At 50.6% G+C, this 24473-nt stretch overlaps 1 protein-coding gene across 7 annotated transcripts; it reads left to right on the top strand.

Moving 5' to 3' along the window:
- The first annotated feature begins 5401 nt into the window (after nt 1-5401).
- Nucleotides 5402-24251, top strand: MYCBPAP (MYCBP associated protein). 7 transcript variants are annotated; one of them, XM_019730930.2, is made up of 19 exons: nt 5403-5806; nt 11607-11734; nt 12340-12499; nt 12647-12750; nt 13530-13713; nt 13959-14074; nt 14614-14764; nt 15904-16019; nt 16105-16220; nt 16704-16815; nt 17357-17546; nt 17993-18180; nt 19199-19345; nt 19838-20263; nt 20648-20769; nt 21486-21601; nt 22061-22206; nt 22396-22566; nt 24071-24251. In XM_019730930.2, exons 1-19 carry the CDS (start codon nt 5731-5733, stop codon nt 24170-24172), a joined length of 2871 nt encoding a protein of 956 aa, XP_019586489.2. In that variant the 5' UTR covers nt 5403-5730; the 3' UTR covers nt 24173-24251. The 7 variants fall into 7 exon arrangements, with proteins under 7 accessions (XP_074176379.1, XP_019586489.2, XP_074176377.1 ...); XM_074320276.1 differs by having other exon boundaries at nt 5444-5576; XM_074320275.1 differs by having other exon boundaries at nt 5590-5806; nt 22393-22566.
- Nucleotides 24252-24473: the final 222 nt, after the last annotated feature.

The following is a 24473-nucleotide window of genomic DNA, read 5'->3' as shown; positions in this document are numbered from 1 at the left end:
TGTTTTATCTGAAATTCAAATTTAACTGGGCACTCTGTATTTTATCTGACAACCCTTCATTTCTGTGAAAGGAGTTTTTGAGTGGAATCATATTTAATTCTCATGACTCCCTATTTTTGCCACAGAAGAGACTGACTCAGAGAGGTTATGTGACCAAGTCTAAGGCCGCTCAGCTAGAAAATTATTGAGCTGGGATTTGAACTCAGGTGTATCAAGTCTGGCATGCTCTGCTAAAATGGAACTCAAGACAGATAAGCAGTGATCTACTTAATGATAACATGGGAGTCCTGAGCTAACCTGGTAAGAACAGAAGATTTCATCGACTGAGAGGGAATATTGAAAAAGGGAGCTGGAGAGTTAGATTTGAAACAGTGTTTATATGACTTTGTCTATACTGATTTCTTATTGTTGCCATAACACATTACCACAAATTCAGTGGTTTAAAACAACACAAATTTATTGTCTTACAGTTCTGGAGCCCAGAAGTCTGAACTGGCTAAAAATCAAGGTGTCAGCAGAGCTGTCTTCCTCCTGGGGGCTCTAGGAAAGAATCCATTCCTTGCCTTTTCCAGCTTCTAAAGCCTTGCGGTATTTCTTGGCCCATGGCCTCATCGCTTTGACCTCTGCTTCCATCATCACAGCTCCTTCTCTGACGCTAGCCTCCCTCTAATGAGGACCCTTGTGCTTACATTGGGCCCATCTGGATGATCCAGGATAATCTCCCCAAGTCAGAATCCTTCATCACATCTGCAAAGTCCTTTTTGCCATGTAAGGTAACAAGTTCACAGCTTCCAGAGATGTGGACATTTTGTGGGGGGCCATTATTCTGCCTACCACACTAAAAGAGAAATTATCTAGTGGATTTGAGTGTTCTGGGCCTTAACTAAATCCCTTTCACCTGTACAGTTTTCGGAGCACTTCCACAACATGTTTTTTTCTGCTTGCATTGATCCTGGGAAGTCGACAAAGGCTGTATTGAGGCCATTCTGTAAGGGAAGTAGATGAGACTGATTGGGGGGTGGAGTGGAGGGACCCAATGCCTGGGTCACACAGCTGGGCCCAGGGCTTTTAATTCAGCATTTTCCCACCTCATTCCCCCTACCCCCCGCCCCAGTTCCAAGCTATGCACCGCTAGAACAATGTTTTCACTGGTCGAGTGGGGCAATTCCTCGGGTACCCCCACAATCTAGAGGAAGAAACCCCAAGGTAAGCCAGCTCCCTCAGCCCTCAGTATGCCCTCAGCAATCAGCCTTCTCCCGACCAGGACAAGGAGGAAGGGATGGGCGTGAGCAGAGAGCCTTCCTTTTAGTGGAGAGCTCAGCACAGAGGCCCAGAGCTCAGTGTCCATCCATCCATCTCAGCATGTCCTCATCAGCAGCCCAGGCCGATGGTCCCAGGGCCTGAACTGGAACTCCTGTGCCAGGAGCGTGCTCTGATTCTTAGAAAAGTCTTATAGCAAACCTCCCAGCTGGTTCATAGTTTTGCCCTTGGGTGCTGCATAGAAGGAACCAGACTGTTTCCCTGCCCCCCAGATATTGGAAGGCGGCTACCTCCATTGATGCTTCTCCAGGCTTCCCCCATCCCTATCCATTATCGATGACCCACATGTGCCAAACACTATTCCAGGAACTGAGATACAGCTGTGAGTCTGACAAGCAAAGCCCCTGCTGCCCCGAACCTTATGCTTTAGTGGAGGCAGACAGACTGTACAGAAGTATGGGGAAAGGATTCTGAGCATAGCAAAACAGGATGAAATAATGGAGGAGGATGGCAACTCTGTGAGATTGGCACTGTCCTCACTTTAAAGAAGAGGGAGATGGCCTAGGAAGGGGCAATACTGAGAGGCAAAACCACATTTTGCTCCAAAGTCCCCCTGGCTCCTAACCCCAATTCTACGTGGCCTCCAAAACATCTCCCCCTGTGTCCTTCTCCAGAAGAGAATAAGAGCAATTTGAGCCTAGGGGAGATGCCCAGGGTCTGCATACACATCATCCATGAGGCTGAAGTCAGGCCGTTCTGGGAACAGTGGCCTGACTTCAGGGCCAAGAGAAATGGAAGATTCCTGCTGTGTGTTAGCTGAGCAAGGGTCTAATAAGGAGGGTAGTGGTGCGATGCATTGTTAAAGGGGGGCAGCAGCTGGATTTGAGGGGAATGACCAAGATGTGGAGAGTGAGCCAGGTGTGTAGGGGGGATGGCCAGTGTAAGGGAGGGCAATGCAGCTGATAGGGGAGAGGGCTGAGTGTGTATGGAGGTGAGACGGAGGATAAACTGGGAAGAGGGAGCCAGACGTGAAGGGGTGAGCTAGCTGGAGGGGCTTAAGAACAGTCTGCCCCAGCCTCAGGCTTTGGAGTGTGGCTGTCCCTGGAAAGGGGTGATGCAAGCTGTACAGGAAACATACTTTCTATTTAGGGAGACTATTTAGCTTCTGCAAAGAGGAGCTGACGACATGCCTGGCACCTGGCTGGGTGGAAATAAACAGAGAGATGAAGCAATAATTGACGTCTTGTCCTCTGTCAACCTGGTCACCTCCTCCTCCCCAGGCTCGAGGAGGTTGCTTAGAGTTGCCAAACTGAGGAAGACTACGAAAGCTGTGGTGGCTAAATGATGCCGTTCCCTGAACTTGTGCTTGAGTCCCTCTGGGCCTTGGTTCCTACTGTGTCTTCATATGGAGTACCTGCCATGCTGACCTGCCTGTTGAACTCTTATCTTTAGTAGCGGCCCACCTCAAATACTCCTCCTCTAAGAAGGCTCCCTTAATATCCACTTTGCCTTTCCCAAGTTGTGATTAATCACTAGCCCCTGAGCACGTACATTAGAGTTGGAAACCCACTTTCAGATGGCCCAGCTCTGTGTCTAAGTCACACTGACCTCAGCCCCACCTCTGGGGCACATGAATGAACTTCAAGAATCCCTGGAATTGAATTAAAAAATCATGTGCAAAATCAAATGTGCAGATGAATGGATAAACAAAATGTGGTACACAATGGAATATTATTCAGCCATGAAAAGGACTAGAGTACTGATAGTACATGCTACAACATGGATGAACCTTAAAAATATTATGCTAAGTGAAAGAAGGCAGACACAAAAGGCCAAATACTGTATGATTCCACTTACAGGAAATATCCAGAACAGATAAATCAATAAAGACAAAAAGTAGATTAGTGTCTGTCAAGGCCTGGGGGAGAAAAGAGGAGTGAATGTTTAGTGGCTATAAGGTTTGTTTTGAGATGATGAAAAAATTCTGAAACTAGACAGTGGTGACAGTTGCACAATATTGTGAATGTACTAAATAACACTGCATTGTATTTGTTAAAATGGTGAATTTTGTGTCACGTGTATTTTACCACCAAAAAAAAAGAAAAAAAGCACATTTCTGTGAACCTGTCTTAGCTTTGATCAGATTCAAAAAGGATTAAGCAGCTCTAATCTGGTCTGACACCTTCATGATGTAGATGGTAATAAAAGGCCCAAAGAGGGGACGAGACCTGTTCAGGTCATTGGGGCTGATGGCAGAGCCCAGCCAGGTTGCTCACCTGCCTGAGCACGCACCTCTCCCATTCCCTTCTTCCCTTGTCCTTTGACCTCCACTGAATCCACCCTGAACAGCTCCCCAGGCCTCTTTCCTGCCCCAGCCAGGCTCCCCACAAGTTCTACAACTTCCCAAAGTTGAAAGGCTCTCCTGAAGCTGGGCAAACGGATTAGTTTCACGTGTTTATCTTTCGCTCTAGAGTGAACTCTGAGCTCCTAGAGGGCAAGAGAAAATATTTATTTTCTTCTATATCTCGCAGAGCTCCTGTGGCAGCCATGGACATGAACAGTTTCTATCCCCTTTCGAGAAAGACCTTGCTGTTCACCTGCAAGGAGGGCAGTGAGCTGACAACCTCTGAGGAATATTCTTTGACCCAGAGGTCCACATTGAGTTGGCCAAGACTGTCAGATCTGCAACACAGTCTGAAGCTCTCCCAACCCAGTGCTGCTTCTTTTCCCCTCGTCTTCCATAGGCCTTACACCGCCCCCATCGCTCCTGACAATAAACCTCGTGTACTAGCTCCATCTCAGCATCTACTTCCTGCAGGGCCCAGATGACACAGTCCCCAGAATCATACGTGCTCAGTAAATGTTCATGGGATGAACAGAACTGGGGACTCTCTGGAGAGCCGAAGGAGGTTGGTGCCTGGGCCCCAGAGAGCATTAGAGGAGAAGCTACCCATGAGGGATGTCTCAGTCAGAAGAGGAGTGAAGGTTTAGAGGGGCATAGAGAAGGGGCCATGCCCCTGGAGAGGCCTGGTAGTGGAGAACACACAGGGAGCGCTGGGATTGACCAGCCCTCCTAGCGTGCTCCCTTGTTCCTCCCCTGTCTGGGGGCAGATTGCAGCAAAGGACTGAAACCTGGCCTCCGACTTGGGAGAACCAGGTTCAAATTGTGTTTCTCGCTAGTCTGATGACTTTACATCCTTCTACCCTCTGAAGTTGTTTTTCCACTTGTAAAATGGGTACAGAGTGCATCTGCTCTCTCCAACCCCCTCATGATTTTTGAGAATTGACTAAGAAAACACTACAGTGTGTGGAGTGTTGGGTGGTTTAAACGCAAACTCTCAGTTAATCCTTACCATGGCCCTGTGTAATCTTTACAGTAGCCCCTGATAACCTCCATCTTATAAGAGAGAAAACTGGCTCAGAGAGGTCAAAGGACTGGCCCAAGAACACACAGCTGGCAAGCAGGCAGAGCTGGGATTGGAACCCAGTTCTGTATGGCTCTAGAGCCCCTTCATTATTCCACAGAGTGACCATTATGGCCTAAATGTTGGGTTGGGGTCGAGACAAGGGACAGGCCTCTCTGCTCTCATGAAGTTTACATTTTCACAGCAAGCTTGACTACAGGCAACCACATAAACAAACAACATAATTCCAGAATGCATTAGGGCTCTGTGAAAAAATGAACCAGGTGTAATTGTAAAGTTGAGGTAACACGGGCTATTTTAAATTAGGAATCAAAATCAGCATCTGCAAGGACTGAAACCAGCAGTAGGGGAAGGCTCCAAGTGGTTGGGAGAGGGGAGCGGGGACGCGGGGAGAGAAGCTCGGCTGGTTTGGGAAGTGATGGAAGGCTAAAGTGGCTGCAGGGAGCTTGGGGGGAGGTCACCAGGCGCATGTAGGGGACAGGCAAGGAACCCCGGGGAATGAAATCCACTGGAAGCCCTCCAGGGTTTTGGACACGGGGTGAAAGGAACAACCCCGTGGCGACTGTGTGGAACGGGAAAAGGAGGGCAGGCGGGAGTCTGGGCAACCCGGGGAGAGGCTCGCAGCTGGGACACCCCCTCGTAGCGCCGGGAGGGGCGGGCCGGTTCTTGTAGCCCCTCCCCCCACCTCCTCCAGCTCCCGGGGGCCTTGCCCCGTCCCTGCCTCTATGGGGCTGGTAACGTCACGGCGCTCGCCGGTGTCGCTTGTGACGTCACGGTCGGGCCCCGGGGTGTTTTCAAGGTCCGCGCGAGGGAGCAGCGGCACTTGGCGCGCGCGTGGGGGCGGCCCGATGAAAAAAGTGACTTCCAAGCAATCTCCGCCCAGGTTGTTCGGTGGGTGCGCGTCCCCGCGAGGGGCATTGGTTGCTATGGACTCAGCTGCGACCGCTGGCGGGCGGGAGCGCGCAGGGGCGCGGGGGCCCGCCACACGGCCGAGTTATCCCAGGTCCCCGCGGAGCAGGGCCACGCTCTCGGCTCGGGCGGTACCATGAAGTCTCTAAAGAAGGAATCCCGCCTCAAAATACCTGCCAGCAGATTCTTGGAGGCCGCAGAAAGCTTAAAAGGTTGGCGCTGGCTGCCTTGGGAGCTCAGAAGAACCCGACAGGGTCAGGGGTTCTTGGATGGGATTCATGAAAAGGGGCCTGGAGGATGGGGTAACACCAGGATGGAGGTAAAGGTCACGGGGGAATGGGGCACGGGGCAAGGCGTACTCCATACCTTAGGGATGATGGACAAGGCAGAGACCCGCAAAGGAAGGGGGCACAGGGCACTGGGGCCTTGACATAGGAAGTGTGGAACTGACAGACACCTCAGGGATCAATTGTTGGGGAAGTGGCCTTGGCCAGGAAGGCATAGGAGACCCCTACCTGGAACCATGTCTTAAGATGGGATGCAGAGGCAGGATCCCGCTATTGGGGTGGTGCGGAAGAGCCAGGAAAGAGTTAAAGACTAGAAGGGCCAAGAAGGACATGGGGTCCCTGGGAAAAGAAAGTCAGGAAAAAATGCAAGAAACATGTTGAGGTGGTGAAACCAACAGCCTTGGTGGGATTCTTTGGGGGTGGGATTCTTTGGGGGTGTCACTTAAGGGTCCTGCTGGCAAAAACCGAAGAAATACCTAACTTGGTTAGTTCTGTTTCTGACCACTTTTTCCCATCACATACCTTTTCCAGCTGGGTGACGCCTGTCTGTTGCGAGCACCTGAAAGGCAGTCCCCACACTTCAGTCTATTCCTGAAAGTCAAGGGGACGTTAACCCCTCTGTAGGGCCCTATGTCCCTGCGTGGTACTCGTGATGCGAGTGGGGAACAAAGTCCCGGCACACAAGTTCAGATAGAGTGAGTAACACAGCTTTATTTAGGAGCCAATGTCCCTCCAGAGGCCAATGCTCTGGTAAGCACAGAAGGTTATACAGAATAGAATAGAATTTAATAACGAACCAAGTCCCAGAGTCAATTGAGGTGGCGAAGGTCCCTGGTCCAGGAGAGATGACTGGGCCCACAATGGATCTGAGACGAACTGGTCTTGCAAGGAAGAACTTCAGAGAGTCCTGGGGTATCGCGGCTTGCACTTCGCAGAGGATCTTAGCCGGAGTGCCCAGACTACTCATGGCATTGCTCTGGAATTCTGCTTTTATCCTCTTTTCCTTGGACTTGTTTACTTCTCAGGTGATAACCAGAAGTTGTTTGCCAGGAATTGTTTACCTCTTAGGTGAACGTGTTTATCACTCAATTTTGTTATGCTCAGTTTCACACAGAAACATAAATGTTTCCTTTCATGTTTATGCTCTAAACATCAACATGTGTACTTTCACTTTACTCTTAGTCTCACACATGTGCGGCCATAGTCCTGTCCCTACTAGTAAACAACTTGTTTTGCAAACCTCAATCCAACACATATAATACATTTTATAAGTTCTATACACTGTCCCACTTGTTTAACGTAGAGACAGTCACTAAACAGGACTGCTCCCTGGCCTCTGCAGCTACCCCCTGGTTAGCATGTGGGAGAGCCCCAGGGTGCCTGACAACAGATTGATTCCATGGACACGTTCCCATTTGCAACTCAGCCTCTCTTCCATCTTTTCTTTTTGCTGTTTCCATTTATTGAAGGCCTGCTGTGTGGGGGCACTGTGCTGGGCAACAAGCGTCTCTGGTATTAACTTGTGTGACTGCAGCCCTCAAGAAACTGAATCTAGTGAACTTCTGGAGGAACAACCAGACAATATAAATGCTGTGATACAGGCATCCACAGGCATTAAGGGGACTCAGAGCGCCTGACGCAGGCCTTGGATGATAAACTTAAGGGGAGAGGTTTTCTGGAGAAGGTGACATCTGTGGCCGACCAGAAATAAATGGTGGTGGGTGGGGGGAGCAGTTTGCTTCTCCAGGTCTAGGGAGCAGCATGAGCTGAGGCATGTAACTGTGAACATGTATGACCTTGGTAGCCAGGGCAGAGGGAAGGGAGCCAGAGGGACCCGCATAAGTGGACAGGGACTTTCCAAGAAAGAGCTTTTCTGCTAGGTCGGATAGTCTGGGCATGCCCTTGCAGGCCCTGGGGAGACCCAGCCCAGAGTCGTGGTGAAAGCAGTTTGAGGAGAGGGGCTTGAAGTTAAACTAACAGGATCTTGACCACTTTTCAATATGGCTTTCTTTAATGCTTCTTTATGGTATGAAAGTCTGATTTAGGCTGCATTGAGATGCTGTTTCATGATATACTTTTAAACAGTTAAGAGAGAAGGAGAAAATAGCTGGTCTCCTTTCCCAAGGGCAGTCAAGGGCTTTTCTAGCCATTGCTCACCCTAGTTTCTGGAGATCTTATCAGGTTTGAATAAATCAAGGAAAGATTTTTCACTGCATATTTATTTTCAATAAGAGGAAATTGAGTTTATTAACTAGCCCTTGAGTTAAGAACGTGCACCAGGGTGAGGATAGCCCCCTAAGTATCTCAGGGGAAGCCTCTAATGTAGAAGGACACAACTTCCTCCCACCCCACTATAATACCACTAGTCAACACATGTAATCTTGTAATCTTGTGCTGTTTCTCCAAGGTCTCTGAATTATAAGCAAAAAAGCAAACAAATATTGTGACTAAACCTGTTTAGAGATCCTAGCCCTTTTGTCTCCCAGGTCTTGTTGCTAAGAAATAGGGTGAGGGGGACTCTCAGGGGTACCACATCCCCCTCCCCCATCAAGGAAAGCTCAGCCCTGGTAGGGACAGCCCCTCCTGGGGTTCCCCCAACAGCAACCCTGAGGTCAGAATTTTTGGAAGACTTTAATCAACCCAAAAAAGAGTAACATTTAGCTAAAACAAGAAGCAGAAAAATAGAGTCCAGATTTCTTCTCCCTCTATAGCTGGATCCTCTCCCCTACGCTGCTTGAACACCTTGCCTCTAACCACCTGGCCTAGCTCCAGAATAGGTGTCAAGTGCAAGGGGGCTGGTCTCTGACCCCCTCAAAGCTGTCAGGGTCAAGGGAGAGATGCTAGCTGTACGGCTCACCAGGAGCCCCACTTAGCTTGGGTTTCCAGACCAAAGAACAGGAAATAGCTGGGCCCCTACGGGTTCAGTAGTGAGATACCCTGACCCAGCGGAGTACTCTCAGAGGTCCTGAAGTGACCCCTGTGGGATTATCCTTCCTCCCCGGTCTCCCCAACTTGCCTCTGCCCCTCCAGTCTACCTGGCTTACCCTCACTGGATGAATCACTCTGAAACACTGCTTTCATTTCACTCTTCTGGCCCAAACCTCCTTCCTGCTGACAAAGGAAGATCAGATGCTTCAGCTTTACAAAGCCCTGGTTTTCCTCTCATCTCCAGTATCACCCCCACCTCCCCCAACAAGCCATGCCTCACATTTGCCATGCTCAGTCCTGCCTCCACCTTTCTCCCAACTGTGAACCCACCTGGAACACCTCTGCTGCTCCACCTGTGCTAAGCCTTCCTGTACTTCAAGGCCTAACAGCCAGTGAAGCTGCCTCTGACGCCTGCAGCTGCTCTTCTGAACCTTTGGTTAGAGCCCTACACTGTATGATCCACATCCATCAGTTCCTGCCTTGATGTGTAACCAAACCTATTGCCTGTGCCACTAATTATAGGCCCTTATGTTGTGATCAGTGTGTGTGAGTGTCTGCTGCATTTTGTAGTTCCTCAGGAGAAGGAGCCATATCTTAACCTTTCATAGGTTAAGGAGACATATCTTCACCCTCTCTGTAGTTTATAGCACACACAAAGTACTTGGTAAATATTCTGCAGGGTGAATTGAAGTTTAAAATGTATATATCATTTTTGTGAATATTTTATTAACTAGAACACACCATTCCCTGACTGTATATTGAGATAAACTTCTCAGAAAAGCCTCAGACCAGAGTTTCACTGACCATTTTCGAAATCTTTAACAATGTTGAAGGTTTATAAATTCACACATGGTAATTATACACCCACCAGTAAAAAGCATGGGGAAGATGTAGAAGCAGCCAAGGCGATGCACAGAGGAAGCAGATGTCCTGGAAAATAGAAACACAGAAATATTTGTAGAAGCAGAACTTCAGCTGGTACCAATTCTCTCTTGGGCTGCCACCAGCTTTAGTGACTGTAGAAGGGAGAGGGGAAGTAGAAATCAAAACCTAAGGGTGCGTGCCCATGCGTGGCAGTGAATGGGACCAGAGCCATGCAGCTTAGCTGACCCCACGGCTGAGGAGATGGACTCTGGCCCAGAGGCGAATTTAAAGTTATGTTTGGAATGATTCTGGCTTGGCATTTGGTGTTTGTTTTGTTTTGCTTTTTTTTGCCACCAATTATGTGGACATTTCCTAAAAAAAGAGTTTGTGTTTGGTAACCAAAACATCTGCTTTGATGTTTTAGTGATATTACTTCTGAAAAATTAGAATACTGTGAGAAGCAGTGGACAAAACTAAGTTCTGTTTTAAAGTCCCCGAAGTCAGGACTCAAGTTTTCTTTTGATTATTTTCTGTCGGGCCTTATAGCAAACCATTCTAAACCAGAGGGCAGCGGACAGGAGGATCCCAGCCAGAGAAATGAGATGCATTTCAAACGGTTAACCCACCCCTGGATGGAAGGCAGAGAGTGTGTTCTCGTTGGAGAATAACTCGCTTCTCCCCCATGAGTTCTCAATGCCACGCGTTGGCCTGGCAGCTGAGAGAAACAGGCTCAGATCTCTCTACTTTTCTCCAGTCCCATGAGCCACTATCATTGTCAACTACTTCATTACTGTATTCGACTCCTACATAATCTTGTCCTCAGTCTTGCAACCCCTAATGCATTCTTTCCCATGAGATGGCCCACAGCAGGAAGACTGAAGTCCTTTCCATGGCTCACTAAGCTCTTCGTGATATGGCTCCTACTTCCCTCTCCAGGCACTGCTTCCTACCTCCCAGCTCGCTACACTCCAACTATTTTTAAAGCACATGCTTTGAGTTCCAGGAGTGTGCACCCCATTCTCTCTTGCCTCTAGGCCTCTTCATGCTAGTCTTTGGAATGCCTATTCCCCAAGCCCTTTCCCTGGTCAGTGTTCTCTTTCAGCTCTCAGTTTAAACATCACCATCTTAGGAAGCCTTCCCTGACTACCCCACGCACTGAGCTGGGGCCCCCTGCTGCTCCCATGGTAACCCGAGTTCAGCCTGACAGCCTTGTCTCCCATGGGTAAAGCCTGAATCTCTAGAGGCCTTATATCCCCAGAGCCAAACACAGTGCCTGGCACATAGAAGATACTTAAACGGTATTTATTACATGAAAGAACGTGAAATAAAGGGTCAGCTGTGAATGTTGTGCTTCCTCCCTCAGAACATTTATATTTTAACCAAAGTCTTAAAAAACCTGATGCCTTCACCCAGATGAACGGATCAGTGCCAGCAATGGGGGAGGCTGAGAAAGCAACTAGTCCAGTTGTCCCAAACCAGGACGCATCAGAACCACCTCGGGAGTTTTAAAACATACAGCTTCCCAGACCCTGACTCCACGCAGGAGCCAGGAAGCTGTATTTGTCAAACTCCTGAGGACATTCTGAGGCAGACATCTGACTGACATTTGGGAACCACTGATTTAGTGCAGCAAAAGAGGAGCCTGCAGCCAAAAGAGGTTAAGTGATGTACCCGAGGCTGCCCAGCTTAGAAGTAGTACAGCCTGGAATGGAACATCTTCTGATCTCAATTCCGGCTACAGAAGCTTCAGTCACGGTGGCAGGCAATGGGTAGGGGGCCCTTCAAGAGAGAACTCCTGTCGCCCCAATCAAGTGTTGCCCAGGTCACTTTGGCAACCGCTGCTGTCCGTCCATGGGGCCAGCTGTGCACCCCCCACCATGGAATCTAATATATATCTATTTTTAAGCACTTGTAATCTTCTGCTTCTCTTCAGAAAAAAAGCGGGCAAAGTTACCTGAACAGCCCACACCCCCCATTCAGGAAGAACCTGAGCCTATTAGCAACATCCTGCAAGGAGACGACATTCTTGCCTTAGCCATTAAGAAGGAAGACTTGAAGAAGGTAAGGATGAAGTCCAGGGATCCCTTCCTGCAGGAACTTCCCCCTCCCAGTAGACATGGTCTCGAATATCAACCGTGTCCACCATCTCTACCACCTCCGTAGTCACAGGGAATGTCTAATTCCATGGAAAAATCCATTGCACACAAATTCTTTTCACTTTTGCATCTAAAAGAATTTACTGTTTGTTTTAAAATTCCTGAGACTCTTCTAGAACCACAGGGGAATGAGATGATGAGGTACCTTGCTTCTCATGGAGGCAAGTGCCATCCTCCCCATTTCACAGACGGGAAAACGAGTTTCAGGAGCAAAGTGACAGATGTGGGTAAGTTGATCAACCCTAATCCCATGCTTTACCTGGAAGAGTCAGCCACTTCTCACATCAACTGTCTGGAGGTATAAGATGTTATTCTTTTTTCCCTCCAGAACATTATTAAGTCTCACGTCTGTTGCACAGGCATTTCCTCAACAGAACATACGGGAAGAGCTGGAGAAACAGATTTGTCAGCCTTCAGGAATTCCACGAAGAATTAGGACAGAGGAGATGGGTGGTATTTTTCCTCCTCCTGATCTCAAGTGGAATTCTCCTCTGTTTTGTTTCTTTTTAGCAACACATTCCTCGCTTTATTGAAACAGAAGATAAGCATGTCATTCCTCAGAAATTTTTCATCCGTAAACTCAAACCCAAGGATCCTAGGAGGAGAGTTTGCCACTTAGTAGCACACCCTGCTGTTCCAGAGGCAGCCACAAAGCCCCTGGACTACTCTGGTAAGCTCAGCGTTGACCCTGGTATTGATCTCTGAATTCCTGAGTCAGCCTGGAAAGAAAGCAGTGTCTCCCTCAGAAAGGAGCCCCCTGGAATTGTTTACATCAGCTAGCTACAGCGTGTCTTTCCCCTTCCACCCCGCCCTCCAGGTCCAGGTGACAGTTTCCATGGCAGTGACCAGATCCTTCCCCACCACATCTTGGGGAGTCTCCAGGACTTTAAGAGAATTGCAGCTGCTCGAGGGAACACCCAGGTTCGTTTGTACAGAGCTGCCTGGACAAGAAAAGTCACTGAAGTCATTGCAGTCTCATACCTGGCAGAGTCAAGCAGGCCTGGGGTTTAAAAGGCAGTCCAGTCTCTGGGCCCTGGAGTTTGAAGTGATAAGTGACCCTCCCCCTGAAATAGCGAAGCCAACTTAAGCTAGCTTCAGCTGAAGTCAAGAAGTCACTATAGGGATACAGAGGAGCCTCGAAGAATCCAAAGGCGAGAGTGTGTCTGGCTTGGTTAGAATGAACCCAGACAGGCATCAGGGCTCTGAGTCTATGCTCCCTCATTGGCCCTGCTCCTCTTGCACTGGCTACATTTTCCCATCTCCGAAGACTGGCCTTCACACAGCTCCCAGGGCCACATGTAGAGTTGGCCAGTCTTATCAACTTTCCCATCATGCTGCTCTCTGTCTCTCAGTTCTTTGCTTCTCTGGTTCCAGGCAAAGAATCTCTGATTGGTCAGGTGCTAAGGGGTCATATAAAAATGTCTCGGTTACCCTGCCAGTGAAGGTGTCAATTAACATCAGTTGTGAGGAGGACAGAGATATGGAAAGATTTTGACCACAGTCTTAGAACAGAGGTCCCCACTCTGGGGGAGAGGGCCCCTGGTTCTGTGATTTTTCTGTCACTTGCTACCTTAGGGTCCTGAGGAGGAGGGTTCCTCAGCAGAGCGGGAGGACCGCAGGGATTTAGACCTGGACAAATCTCTGCTCAGCCCCAGTTTAGCACCTTCTCACTGCCCTGCACACACTCATGTACTTTTCAGCTGGCTGAGCTGATACACACTCCGTCCTGTCTGATGACCCTCATCTCAGCTACAGAAGAGCAGAAGCAGAAAGCCCCTAAAGAAGAGAAGGCACATCCCTGGGCCCCACCTCCTCAGCACAACTTTCTGAAAAACTGGCAGCGCCACGTAGCCCTGCGGAAGAGGCAGCAGGAAGCCCTCAGCGGTGAGCTGAGTGGATGGGGTCTGCCTGGCCTCATCCGGCATCTAGGCTCTGCGGCTGTGCGTTTTCTCTCCTCCACCTGTCCAGAGCCTAGAGTCAGGCTGAGCATGTTTGTGCCTTTCACTTCCCACTTCTCGCTCTCAGTGGGTCGTGAAATCAGCCCAATGATGGGGCTGAGTAGTGCCGAGTGCTGTGCCCCTGTTTGTTCTGATTTGCCAGAGGGGCTACATTCTTGGCTCCCTCTCTAGAACGCCTGAAGAAGCCTGTGGGTGAGTTGCTGATGCATATGGGGGAGACCTACAGACAGACCCAGGAGAAACGGGAGCTCATTGATCGAGCACTTCCAACGCAGCACGATGGGAAGGTAAGGACCGAGTTCCCAAGCCCCTGTGAGGAGGGGCTCTGGACACAGGGCTGGCTGCCTGCACAGTGGGGACAAATCTATCCATTGCAAAGCATGGTCGAGCCCTCACGTCCTTTACAAGTTATAGTCTTGGTCCTCTTATTGGGTGTTTAGGGACTGGCCAGTTAAGTAACCCAGCCTGTGGCAATCGCTGGCAGTCAATTTCAGGAGAAAGATAGCACAGGTACTGGATTATTAGAATAGTCTTAGTGTTCTCTCCTAAAAGCTGAGGCTCCAGCTTTTGGACGACCTAGGCCACCATGCTGTGTCTCGTATGTCAGTGCAGTGCCTGTATCACCCACACTGTCTGTCTGGGCCAGGTAAAGGCTACAACAGGGCGTCCTGAAAACAAGAAAGGGGATGCTTCTCTCCTGTACTGGCAGCAGCGAATCCCCCAGAGCAAGCTTCTGCGGATGCTCTTGTCTCCCAGGCATGCCCCGCCCCCCCAGCCGTGCTCCAAGGTGTCCAGGTGACCTGACTCATCTACCTTTCCTTGCCAGTGCTGTGATGAGACCAGTGGGTTCTGGAGTCGACTGGAATACTTGGGAGATGAAATCACAGGGCTGGTCATGACAAAGACAAAAGCGCAGCGAGGCCTCCTGGAACCAATTACTCACATCAGGAAGCCACACTCCATCCAGGCGGAGATGGGTGAGGAGTGAGGCCGCTTGTGACTGGCCTAGGAGGTGGGACAGCATGGCCCTCGTATGAAGCCAACCTAGGATCAAGTCCCATAACCCTATGGAGGTCCAGTTCCCTCTTCAGTAAGACAGCGATAGAAGAGGTGGCAGAAGCAGAGGGGAGCGGAAGCTCTAAAGCCGGGGTGTCCAAACTGCGGCCTGCAGGCCAACTGCAGCCCGCGATCCATTTTTATTGGCCTGCAGCAAATTCCAAAAATATATTTAGTTTATTTAAATAAACCAGGTGAGGCAATACGTACTTCACCTTGAGTGGGTGGCCCGGCTGTTTGTACATTTTACCACATATGGCCCTTGGTGAAAACCGTTGAAAAAAGTTTGGACACCCCTGCTCTAGGGCTACGCTGTCCAGTGTGGCAGCTGCGAACTACTGTGGCTACTGAGTACCTGGAGTGTAGCTAGTCAGAACTGAGACATACTGTACGTGGAAACCACACGCTGGTTTTCGAAGATTCGTATTAAAAATATATATTCTGATTTTTATATTGATTATATGTTGAAATGATAGTATTTTTGATATAGTGAGTTAAACTATATTACTAAAATTAATTCCACCTGTTTCTTTTTACCTTTTTAAACCATCTAGACAATTTTAAAGTACATACATGCCTTGCATTTGTGGTTTGCATGGTATTTCTATGGGGCAGTTCTGCTTTAAATGCGACCAGACTGCCTAGGTTCAGATCCCAGCCCTGTTGGATTTGTGAACTTAAGCGCATCATTGGACCTCTCTGGCCTTCAGTGTCCCCATCTATAAAGTACTGATGGGTCTGTGAGAGGGTTAAAATGAAACATGATGTGTATTAAGAGATTCTGATCCATTGTTAAACACTCAGTAAAAGGTATCTGCTATTGTTTTTATTATAATCCGAAGATTTGATGGTTTGGAAGCTAATTCTGCAGGAGTCCTGTCTAGTGTTGCTAAAGCGGTAGGTATGGGGTGTGAGGATTGGAGCCCAGCTGCACAGGGAAGCTGCATTTTCCCCTTTTCCAGAAACAGTGCTGGGATGGGTGAGTTCAGAGCCCTTTCGAGTGAGTGAGAAAGGGGGCACAGCAGCAGCCTGTGCTGAGGCTCCTTGGACCCTGCCCTAGGATTGCTGGCCCAGAAGGACGCTTGGTACCGCTACACCTGGGATCGGAGTCTGTTTCTGATTTACCGTCGCAAGGAGCTGCAGAGTATCATGGCAGAGCTGGATTTTAGCCAGCAGGTTGGTAATGCCTCCGTGCCCAGTCTGAAGCCCCTTAGGGTGGCGGCTATCTTCAGCTAATCTTTCCTTTCTTGGTTTCTCTGAGGATATTAATGGCCTGGAGGTGGTGGGCAGAGGGCAGCCTTTCTCGACTGTTACAGTGGAAGACTTTTCAGTGATTGAAGAGAGCCAGAGAAGTTCCTCTGAAGACACAGTGAGCTTGTGAGTTGGGCCTGGGCTCTAAGGAGAGCGGTTGGAGAGTGCGGCTTCCCCCAGCACCCACAGTATTAAAGGGCAGGCTTCCCTTCCTGAAACCAGGATGCCCCCATCCCAGCCTCTCCCTAGTAGCTGCCTCCCGCTCCTCTAGCCCATTCCCACACCTGTGCCAGCTTCTCTATGGCCATCTGTTCCCTCCCAGCAACCAACTCCTAATGGGGACTTCCCAGGCATTCCTTTGCTGGTAAGTGGGGCTCCTTCAGAGTGGCCCACACTGAGTGGCCCGGCAAGAAGGGTCTCTGTGTGTTCAAGACCCTCCCACCTACAGGAATGGAGCAGGACAAAGCTGAGCTCAAGTGGAGCTGATGCTACTCCACTGGAGGGCAGAGCCGGGCACCACTCCAGACTTATTGGCAACCATTTCTGGGGGCTGCATGTGGCAAGACTGTGGCAGCCTCAGGGAGACTATGCCATTGGTTTTTCTTACAGAGACTTATTCACCAATTATCCTGATGTGGTCCCCATGCCTGTTCTTGGCCCTTCTCTGCTATTCTGTGGGAAGCCAGCTTGCTGGGTCAGAGGCAGTAACCCACAGGACAAGGTAAACCTGCCTTCACCTTCACCCACCTGCTGGACAGGCCCCCCTGGGGTGCAGTCCTTAGGTGACTGTGCTATCACAGGAAGCCTACAGTCTCCTACTTGCATTTGCATCTGGTCACGCATTCAGCGTGTCTGAAAATGGTAACAGCAATGCTAACTTGAGCCGGAATAAAACCACAAGACTGAGAAGAGAATGTCACAAGCCACCCAGTTTGTCCCTAGCCCCAATCATGTACATAAGCAAACCTCAAACAGGTGTGGCTTGAAGAAGGTTCTAAAATATTCTTCAGGTGCTGAGGAACAGAAGTGTTCATCAGATATAAAATCTGATTTATCTCCTCTTCTTACTGTTGATGACACCTCAGAGACAGCCACTATTGGGGTATGACACAACTCTGTCTGACAGTGGCCAGGCCCGAGAGGCCTGGGACACGGGACTTTCAGTGCCAAACCTGGAAAAGTCCCAGGTAAACCAGGATAAGTCGGCCACCTGAGGCAAGGGCCTCCCTCAAAGACACGTCTCATCCCTCCTCCTTCCCCAGAAGCATGTTGGAATTGCTGTCCGCTTGACCTTTGAAACCCTGGAAGGGCAGAAAACGTCTTCAGAACTGACCGTGGTCAATAACGGCACTGTGGCCATTTGGTATGACTGGCGGCGGCAGTCCCAGCCAGACTCTTTTCAAGACCTAAAGAGAAACAGGATGCAGCGGTTCTACTTTAACAATCGGGAAGGTACCTAGGAGAAATGGCCGTACCCACTGGCTCCGTCCTTGATGTTTGAGAAGCCAAAGTCTAGCTAATGCCCGGCTCCTCAAGTCTGAGCCCCTTTTCCCCACCTCATCCCCGCCACCCCATTTCTTCTGTGATGTGTGTCATCTAACTATTCGTGTCTGTTGGAGGAAGGGTAGAACTCTTGGGGACACAGGGAAGTGTGAGACACCAGGGAACAGAGGCTTTCTAAGGGTTCAGTTACCTACAGGCACAAGCCTGAGGCCAGCTGTCCCTGTTTGCCTGGGACTTTTTAAATTTTGGTACTGAACCCAGGAAACACCTCAGTCCTGAGCAAACCAGGGCGATCGGTCACCCCACGTGGGGCTCAGTTAAATGTATCTGCATGGGGACAGGCTTGGGGCTCAGCTAGCTCCTCCTCGGTGAAAACCTCTGTCTGTCCCTCTCAGGTGTGATTCTGCCTGGAGAAACTAAAGCCTTTACCTTCTTCTTCAAGTCTTTGAATGCTGGGATCTTCAGGGAATGTTGGGCGTTCGGAACCCACCCCACCCTGTTAGGAGGTGCTGTCCTACAGGTCAATCTCTACGCAGTCTCCTTGGCCCAGGACATTTTTATGGGTGAGAGGAAGTTACTGGAGGTGAGAGACCCCGGATCTTGGCCTCTGTGCACACACCAGATACGTTACCTGGTGTGCTTCTTGGCACTGCCTGCAGGGATCTTATTTCTCCCAGCTACTCTTGCTCAACAAACACTCCTCGGGGCTTTGTGATGTTAAAGAAGGGTGGGCAGGCAATCAGACGGGCAATTGAGCTCCACCATGCATTGCTCCCAATGCCAGAAAGACATGAGACTGGGCCTTAAGATGCAGACTGCGTGAAGTGCTTACTTGAGTACATGCAGCAAAAGACCCCGTGCCCTGGTATTGTATTTGTTCACTGCTGTCTGGTACCACCCAGTGGTGTTACACTTAACTGGCAAGACTTCAAAACCAGGCAACACCAGAGAGGACAATTTAACCAGTGGGGTGGCCCCCAGGTGTGAGTATGAGGTAGGAGCTGGGAATCTGCCACCCTGGCCAAGTCCATAGTCCAGCCACCTGGTGCTGGGCTTTGTGGGATTCTTTGGAAACTGTGCTTTTCATTCACTGTGGTCCACAAATAGAAGCCAGCTACTTCACCTGGGGCTCAATGGGTGGTGATCAGAGGTAGTTTTGACAAATGCCATGGCTGCTTTACTCACTACTATAGGGCTAGCCTCTATCAAGATGCCCCTCCCCTGTTTCTCTGACACTGACGCTGTGGCCAGATCACATTCCCAGCGAGGCCCAAACCCTGTGGCTCCTGGCCCTGGCCCTTCTTCCTAATTGGTGGGAAATGCTGACTATGTGACCTCCTGGCCCCACAAAGAAGCAACTTCTCTACAACTGGCCCCTCATCAGAATCCTTTCAGCTTCTTTAGGGAAAAAGGATGTTTGGGGAGACCCATGGGGTTTGGAGTCTGGGAATACGTGTGTATCTGTGTGTGTGTGTGTGTGACAATGGCAGGAACTCAACCCCTAGGAAGGGACAAAATCATCCTGAGGGATCTCCCCTCCGGGGTGCAACATGGGTTTTGAAAGTCTGAACTGCCATCTCGTGCCACCTTTTCTTTCCCAGAACAAGCTGGCATGCCACGAAGCCGTCACCATCGTGCAGAGCGTGCTGCAGGAGCTGCTGGGGGGGATCCTGACCCCAGAGCGTGCGCAGTCACCTGTGGATACCTATCTCACGGAGGAGGACTTGTTCCACCACAGGAATCCTCAGGTCCAGGCCCAGCACGGCCCCTGCCCCGTGTGTGCGCCCTGGCTGAAAGGAATAGCAAACCCTCCAAAATCAGGAGCTGTCCTGAGCGTCTTCCATGAGTCACTCACCTTCTGCTCACAGCAGCTCTGTGAGATGGACACTGTTTATATCCTCACTTTGCATGGGGGAAACTGAGGCCCAGGAGGTTAAATAATTTGCCCAAGATAACTTAGCTCCTAAGTGGATGCTTGGTGAGAACAGGGCTTCACAAACTCCTTCATTCAAACCCACTCTTCCTCTGGCAGCCCACATGCAAAAAAAATGCTTTAAGTTGGAGATGCTCGAGTTGAAGGGAAAGTGGGGATCCCCTCTGGCCACAGCGCTCCTGCTGGCTCGCTCCCTGCCTCCTCCGTCAGTGCTCTTGAGGGAACAGGGAAACCTAAGCAGGCTCAGGGCTCTGGGTGCCCCACGCCTGGCCTCCTCATCACGTGGTTTCCCTTGCTTCTGCTACAGCTGCATTACCAGCACCGAGTGGTACAAGACCTGCACAGACTGTGGTACCAGTATGTGATCCCACCCCCGAAGGCCGAGGAGGCGAGGCCAGGCGAGGAGGAGCGCCTCAGCCCCTGGGCCCAGGCGGCAATGGCCCGGCCAGCCTCTTTAGAGAAGACTCCGGTGAACACAGAGTCTTTGGCGTACTTTAGGAGCCCGGTCGTGGAACCCCAACTGTCCCGGCAGGAGCATATGACCCTCAGAGACTCCCAAGATTCTTTCAGGTCCAAGAAGACTGGAGTGGGGGTCAAGAGTTCTGGGGGGAAAAACATCATGGAGGAGATCCTGGTGGAGGGGAGCCCAGACCTGGAGAGTGCCAAGAGCCCCGGGGAGCTGGAGGGCCATCCCCTGCCCAAGTGGAACCTCTGCTTGGAGGACTTCAGAAAGGTGCTTCTCTGACCCTGAAGGGTGGGGGAGAATCGCCCTGGCACAGCTGGTGAGGAAGGGCCCCAGCAGTGCCTCTTGCCTCCATGGGCAAAGAAATATAACCTGAGGGCCCAGAGAAAGCAGTCTCTTGGGTCATCTCTTTTTGTCTCAGGCACCTAGATCACTATGGGGCGGGAGGGGCTCCCTCTCTGACTCTGACAAACCTTGGAAAAGGGGTTCATGGGTACACATTCCTGAAGGAGGTCCCAGGCTCCCACAGAAGGCACCCCAGACAGATTCTCCATGGCTTTATCTCCTCACCACATCATGCCCATCGCTAGAGGACACAGGCACCCTTGGTGTCCTGGGCAGAAGGGTTGCCCATAATACCTATGACCCTGCCAGGCAGTGATGACGCTACCTGAGGAGAACCAGAGAGAAGACGCCCTAATCAGGCTCAACAAAGCAGCCCTGGAGCTGTGCCAGAAACAGAGGCCATTGCAGTCTGACATCCTGTACCAGATGTGGTAGGTGCCCCACCCGGAGAGCTGGCCCATCTTCTTCCCTTTGTGACATCTGGCCAGGGGTTCTGAGCAGGCAGTCCCAGGACTCAAGGGGCTGAGCTCCCCTTGAGCTCAGGTTGCTAAAAGATGCTGCAAACATTTTATGGTTGGCACCTGCCACAGCATCCCCTACGGCCACCTGCTGCTCCCTGGGGAGCTTTCACAGCAGAGTAAGCACCTCGACCTTTTGTTCTTTTTTCTCTTTCCTTGTTCCTTCTCAATGAGCAGAGGAATGAACAGAGGAGAAACCAGAGGGCTGTAAGAAGAGGGGCATATTTCATGCAAAGCCTCACTTCTCGGTTGTCAGCCTTCCCTTCCCATCACCTGTTTGGAACTTGCTTGGATAGGCTTGGGGGGTAGGTTTTGGGAAGGCTCCCCAGAACATATCCCAGGAGCCTCATGCTGGAAACCTCCTGCAAGGTCCAGCCATGGTTTCAAGCTGGAGTGTAGACTGATCTTAACCCTGGCTCCGGGTGACTTTTTCTTGGCTGCTGCCCAAAGGAAGCCAGATTCCCATCTGAACACTTGCACAGGTGCGGGTGAGGATGCTGGCTGGACAGGGGCACGGCGTTTTCATGGCAGCTCTTGGCATCAGTGTCTTGGAAGGGAAGAATCCAAGTCTCTGCAGGTTCCAGGGCAAATGAGGGGTGCTAGCTTTTCTCTATCGTCCTGCCCTCCAGTTTGCAGCTGTGGCGGGATGTGATTGACAGCCTGGTGAGCCATTCCCTATGGCTGAGGGCTCTGCTGGGCCTTCCTGATAAGGAGACCATCTATTTGGACATGCCTGAAGAGCAAGGTCAGACACTGCAGCCACACCTCTGCACAGCCTTCCCCATCCCTGTGCCCAGAGAGCAGTGGCGTCCCAGCCGTTCACACGATTCTGGTAGAACCTCTGTTAGGCTGATCCCTGGAATAGGCCCCTGCTATCATTTTATCTGCTGCCAGGATTTGGGACCCAGAAGTGACCTTAGTGATCACCTTAGTTCAGTCCCCTCATTTTCACAGGTGGAGTCCCAGAGAGGTTAAATGACTTGTCTGTGCCAGCCATACATAGGAGTGTGGCAGAGCTGAGACTAGAACCAGGCCTCTGACCCCTGCCCCACAGTCCCCACAAAGCCATGCACCCGAGCCAGGACTCTGCTCTTAGTCTGTGGGAATTCTCTCAAAGCTGCTGAGAGCACTTTGCTTTGCCCAACTCCTGCCTGTGGGGTCAGGCAGGCAACAGACCACATTGTCTTCCATTCACCTCCCTTAGATCAAAAATCACCTCCTATCGTGGAAGTGAAGGTGACTTCTGGGAAAGTTGGGAAGGAGGACCGGAAAGGAGCAACCCAGGAAAAGAAGCAGTTGGGAATCAAAGACAAAGAAGATAAAAAAGGAGCCAGGCTGCCAGGGAAAGAGGTATGCTAGGACACGGTCTGACCTGGGGCTGGGCTGGGAGTTGGGGGGGCTAGGCACCGGAGGGGCTGCAGAAGGTGGGTGGTCACTCCAGCACAATGCCCTAGCTCTCCCAGTGAACTGCTCTTAAGAAAGTCCTGGACCTCCCTTGGGAGCTATTGAAGGCTATGCTTGTCTCGTCTCTCCAAGCAGGACCGTTTAAACAGCAAGAAGCACAAGGCAAAGGATGACAAGAAACCTATGAAATCTTTAAGTCGGGACAGACTTTCCTTGGAAGACCCTCCCCCTGAGAGCATCACCCCTTCTCAGGAACCCATGGATCCCCTGGTCATGGAGAAATACACCCAGAGGCTGCATACTGAGGTGAAGACAGAGCCCGGCACTCAGTCCTCCCCTCACTCACACCTGCCCTGCGCACCTTCCTCCTCTCCCTCATTCATTCTGTTTATTCCACAAAGGATAAGCACTTACTGTATCCATGATGGAAGCAGAACTGCCCTTGTGAAGGGCATCCTAGCCTGCAAGACAGACTTCATGAATAAGTAACACATCTGGTATGTTAGGTGATGAGCACCAAGGAAAGGAGAGAGAGAGAGAGAGAGAGAGAGAGAGAGAGAGAGAGAGAGAGAGAAGAGCCAGGGGATCAAGGAAGGCCCAGGTGGTGCAGGTGGGCCTCATCGAGAAGGTGACATCAAACAGAGACTTGAAGGGAGGTGAGGGGTGGCCATGTGGACCCCTAAGCAAGCGAGCCCTAGGGAGAGGGAGCAACTAATACAGGGGCAGAGAGTAGGCAGGAGGACAGAGAGCAGAGGCCACAGAGGGCGCAGGTCATGTGGGCTTTGTGGGCCATGTGAGGACTCAGGGTTTTTCTGAGTGACACAAGAAATCACACAGGATTTTGAATAGAGGAGTGACATGGTAGACTCATGCTTTAGAAGATCACTCTGGCTGCCTTGAAAATAGACTAGGGGTGGACAGAGCAGAAGCCCTTCCATTTCTGCCACTCCCGCTTCCTCTCTGGGTTAGATGTGTCTTGACAGATGTGTTCCTTGGGGGAACACCATGCAGAGCGGATTTCCAACAAATGAAAGGGTTTCGAAACACCAGAGAGACTTCATAATGATGAATTCTTAAGCAGTAGGTCCTTAGAAACTCACGCTGGTGTTGTGTTGGGTTCTTTGTTATTGTCGCTGTTTGTTTTAGAGGGAGGTCCACAAAACCACATTCGATTTATCAGTCTAATGGTGAAGCTTTGTCTTTCTCTGTTGTGAACAGCTGGGTAGCTGGGATTATGTCGTGCATTGTGGGACTCTGGAACTCGTGATCAGAAGCTCCATTTGCTGCAGGTGACATCCTGCAATTTCTGAAGGCTGAGTGAGTCTAGAAAGTCATCAGAGGGCTCTGAGGACCCATGCGATGGGCTCGTCCTTGGCTTTCTGAGATTAAGAGCCAACTTGCTGAGGCTTGTGTGGTCCAGCCCCACTGAGAGCACAGTCTTGGAGACATTTCCGTATGTGGATCTGTGACCTTACAGGAAGGAAAGCTGGCCTTCAGGAGGCCAGGGTAGGACGGGGCCACGCCAAGGGGCTACATGAGCATGGCTCCCTGGCCTCCCGGGAATTGCCCTTTAACCATGGTAGGCTCTAAGGTTTGCCATATGGCGTCGGGGCCAGTGCAGGATTACCTCCCCAGACTATTTGCCAAAACAAAAGTTCTACAGAAACTCGCACCAGTTCAGTTTCATCCCCTCTCCAGCTGTTCTTTCCGGTGTAGAGATGATCACCTTCGTGGCACAGTAGGTGCGTCCTTGTGTAGGTGCCTTCCACAGAGCAAACCTTTGCCTGTGATGTTTGTCCCATTCTTCCAGGTCTATGGGCTGCTGGACACCCTGGTGAGCGACCTGATGGTCCTGGCTGATGAGCTCAGCCCCATAAAGAATGTTGAGGAGCCTTTGCGTCTTTGCACCTGACTCCTGTGCCTAAGCAGCTTTCTGGGCAACTGGTTAACAAACAAATCAATAAAGAACCTTTAGGTTCCTGCCATTTCCATCACGCCTTTTGTCTTGAATGCCAGCTCTTGATGAGGTCAGCTCATGGCCCAGGTCCTGCCATGTCCCACCTGCCCTCAGATCCCCCACCCACCTAGTTCCAGTTCCTCGAGTCAGCCAATAGGAGGAGAGAGAAACACACCTGGGGAGGTGATGTGTAGGATGATGAGCTAAAGAGCAAGTTGGTAGCAGGACAAGGGATGAAGCAGGTGACAGGACAGAT

Source organism: Rhinolophus sinicus, linkage group LG15 (genome assembly GCF_036562045.2).
Source record: "Rhinolophus sinicus isolate RSC01 linkage group LG15, ASM3656204v1, whole genome shotgun sequence".
Taxonomy (NCBI): Eukaryota; Metazoa; Chordata; class Mammalia; order Chiroptera; family Rhinolophidae; genus Rhinolophus; species Rhinolophus sinicus.
Note: the sequence above shows the minus strand (reverse complement) of the source record. Positions and strands in the feature narration are given on the sequence as shown.

What these genes read in the sequence shown, in the direction of transcription:
- MYCBPAP (XM_074320278.1), top strand. Translation starts at nt 5,731, where the DNA reads ATGAAGTCTCTAAAGAAGGAATCCCGCCTCAAAATACCTGCCAGCAGA. An exon ending in AAAGCCCCTGGACTACTCTG is followed by an intron (nt 12,500 to 12,646) that starts GTAAGCTCAGCG and finishes CCCGCCCTCCAG; the next exon opens with GTCCAGGTGACAGTTTCCAT. An exon ending in CTGCTCGAGGGAACACCCAG is followed by an intron (nt 12,751 to 13,529) that starts GTTCGTTTGTAC and finishes TGTACTTTTCAG; the next exon opens with CTGGCTGAGCTGATACACAC.